At 39.6% G+C, this 2,060-nt stretch overlaps 1 protein-coding gene across 1 annotated transcript; it reads left to right on the forward strand.

Moving 5' to 3' along the window:
• Positions 1-507: 507 nt before the first annotated feature.
• On the forward strand, positions 508-1,155 carry LOC127123583 (uncharacterized). Its single transcript, XM_051053788.1, has one exon. It carries the CDS (start codon positions 508-510, stop codon positions 1,153-1,155), a length of 648 nt encoding a protein of 215 aa, XP_050909745.1.
• Positions 1,156-2,060: the final 905 nt, after the last annotated feature.

Below are 2,060 nucleotides of genomic sequence, written 5' to 3' on the forward strand. Positions count from 1 at the left end.
TCCTCTCCAGTTTCCACACCGAGTCCCTCACACAAGTACAACACCAGGGCTCAAGCCTGACATAGAATGGCCTAGCAAGAGCAAGAGATGGAAATAGTCAAAGAAGAGCTTACAAATATGGGTTAGAATATATGTCAAAACATGGAGATGTTGCAAGTAGTACGTGCAAAAATGGATACTCAACCCACAGTTGTTTCTTAGATCGTCAATCTGGTGATTAATCCTCGGCCATTAGTTACTACTCCAACAAATTTGCCTCTCTTTGGTCTTCCTCAAGGTTTTGTGCCCCATCCTCAAGGACAGTCTACTCAGCACACAGTTCCACTAACTACTGAAGTTAATCAAGTGATTCCCACTTTTGCATCCATAGCCGTGCACACTCGAGTTCAACCGTACTTCGATGATCATCAACAAGTGTATGATATACCTGATATGTCTGAAGAAGGTGATGAAAGACATGAAAAACTGAGATAAAATGTTAAAACTATTGAGAAAATGCTAAGAGCAATGGAAGGTGATCAAATCTTTGGTGTTGCTACCAGAGAAATGTGCCTTATGTCTGGATTGGTGATCCCCGCAAAATTCAAGACACCCAACATTGATCAATATGAAGGAGCTACTTGTCCCAAAATTAATCTCATCATGTACTATAGAAAGATGGCAGCTCACATGGACAATGACAAACTTATGATCCACTATTTCCTAGACAGTTTGAAAAGTGCCTCTTCCAAATGGTACTTGACCCTTGATCAAACTTGCATCCATTGTTTCCAAGATCTGGATGATGCTTTCATCAAACAATACAAGTACGACATGTATCTAGCTTCTGATAGAAGGAAATTGTTGAGCATGTCCCAAAAAGATTCTGAATCCTTTAAAGAATATGCACACAGGTGGAGAGAGACTGCATCTCAAGTGGAACCTCCATTAACTGAAAAAGAATTGGTAGATTGGTTCGTCGACACAGTGCGACAAGAGTTTTTTGAGAGGATGGTAGGAAGCATGACATCACGTTGTTATGACTTGGTGGCCATAGGTATCAAAGTGGAACTTGGCTTTAAAAATGGCAAGATGATTAATGCGGCTAGTAATTCCAACAACAACAATAATAATACCAAGAAATTCTCTAGCAGTTTCCATAAGAAAAAGGAATGAGAAACAAACACAATGATGCGTAGTAGAAGAAAGAATTAGTATTGGAAAAAGCAACAATATTTTGCTCGACAAAACTATGTTCAACAACCACGGTTTGCTCAACAGTCGTATGTAGCAGCTATTACACCAACTTTCAATCAACAAGTCCTAGTGTATCAGTTAACTCAAGTAGTTCCGATCTTTCAAACAACACCCAACGCTCCAACTTACCAACAAGCGCCCAACGCTAAAACTTATCTACGGAGGACTCCAGCTCCGTGCCAAAATGCTCCATTTCAAAATAGAAGACAAGGTGGAAAACCTCTGATTCCTCTGATTCATATGTCTTACACTGAGTTATATCCATCATTGTTGAAGAAAGGGTCAGCTGTTCCAAGACCTTTGGGACCTCCACCGGATCCTCTCCCACCATATTACAATCCCCAATGCATATTGTCCATTCCATGAAGGCACCCCAAGGCATTATTTGGAAGGTTGTTATGCCTTAAAGCATATTGTGAGGGAATTTATTGAGAAAAAGATTCTTTCATTTGGGGATACTGGTTCGAATGTCAAAAATAATCCTTTTGCCCACTCATGGGTATGTGAATGCTATTGATGATAAGCCTGATGAAAGTATGATTCTTGATGCATCCAAAATCCAGAATCTGCTAAGAGATTTTCATGCAAAGTTAGTGGAGGTAGGTTTGTTGAAGAATTGCCACAAGAGTTGTGAAGAATATACTACTGTTCCTAAAGGATGTGAAATGGTCCAAAATGATATTCAACAATTGATTAACCAAGGTGTGTTGCAAGTAAGCAGTCATATGAAAAAGGATGAGGTAGCAATGATTGAACCCATCTTCAATCTACCTGAGTCAAGTACTACAACAATAGTCTTCAACATGCCATAGCCAGTATTCAAC

Source organism: Lathyrus oleraceus, chromosome 2 (assembly GCF_024323335.1).
Source record: "Lathyrus oleraceus cultivar Zhongwan6 chromosome 2, CAAS_Psat_ZW6_1.0, whole genome shotgun sequence".
Taxonomy (NCBI): Eukaryota; Viridiplantae; Streptophyta; class Magnoliopsida; order Fabales; family Fabaceae; genus Lathyrus; species Lathyrus oleraceus.

Bases quoted from the DNA above. Each gene is read 5' to 3' on its own strand.
- LOC127123583 (XM_051053788.1), top strand. From the start codon at position 508: ATGGAAGGTGATCAAATCTTTGGTGTTGCTACCAGAGAAATGTGCCTT.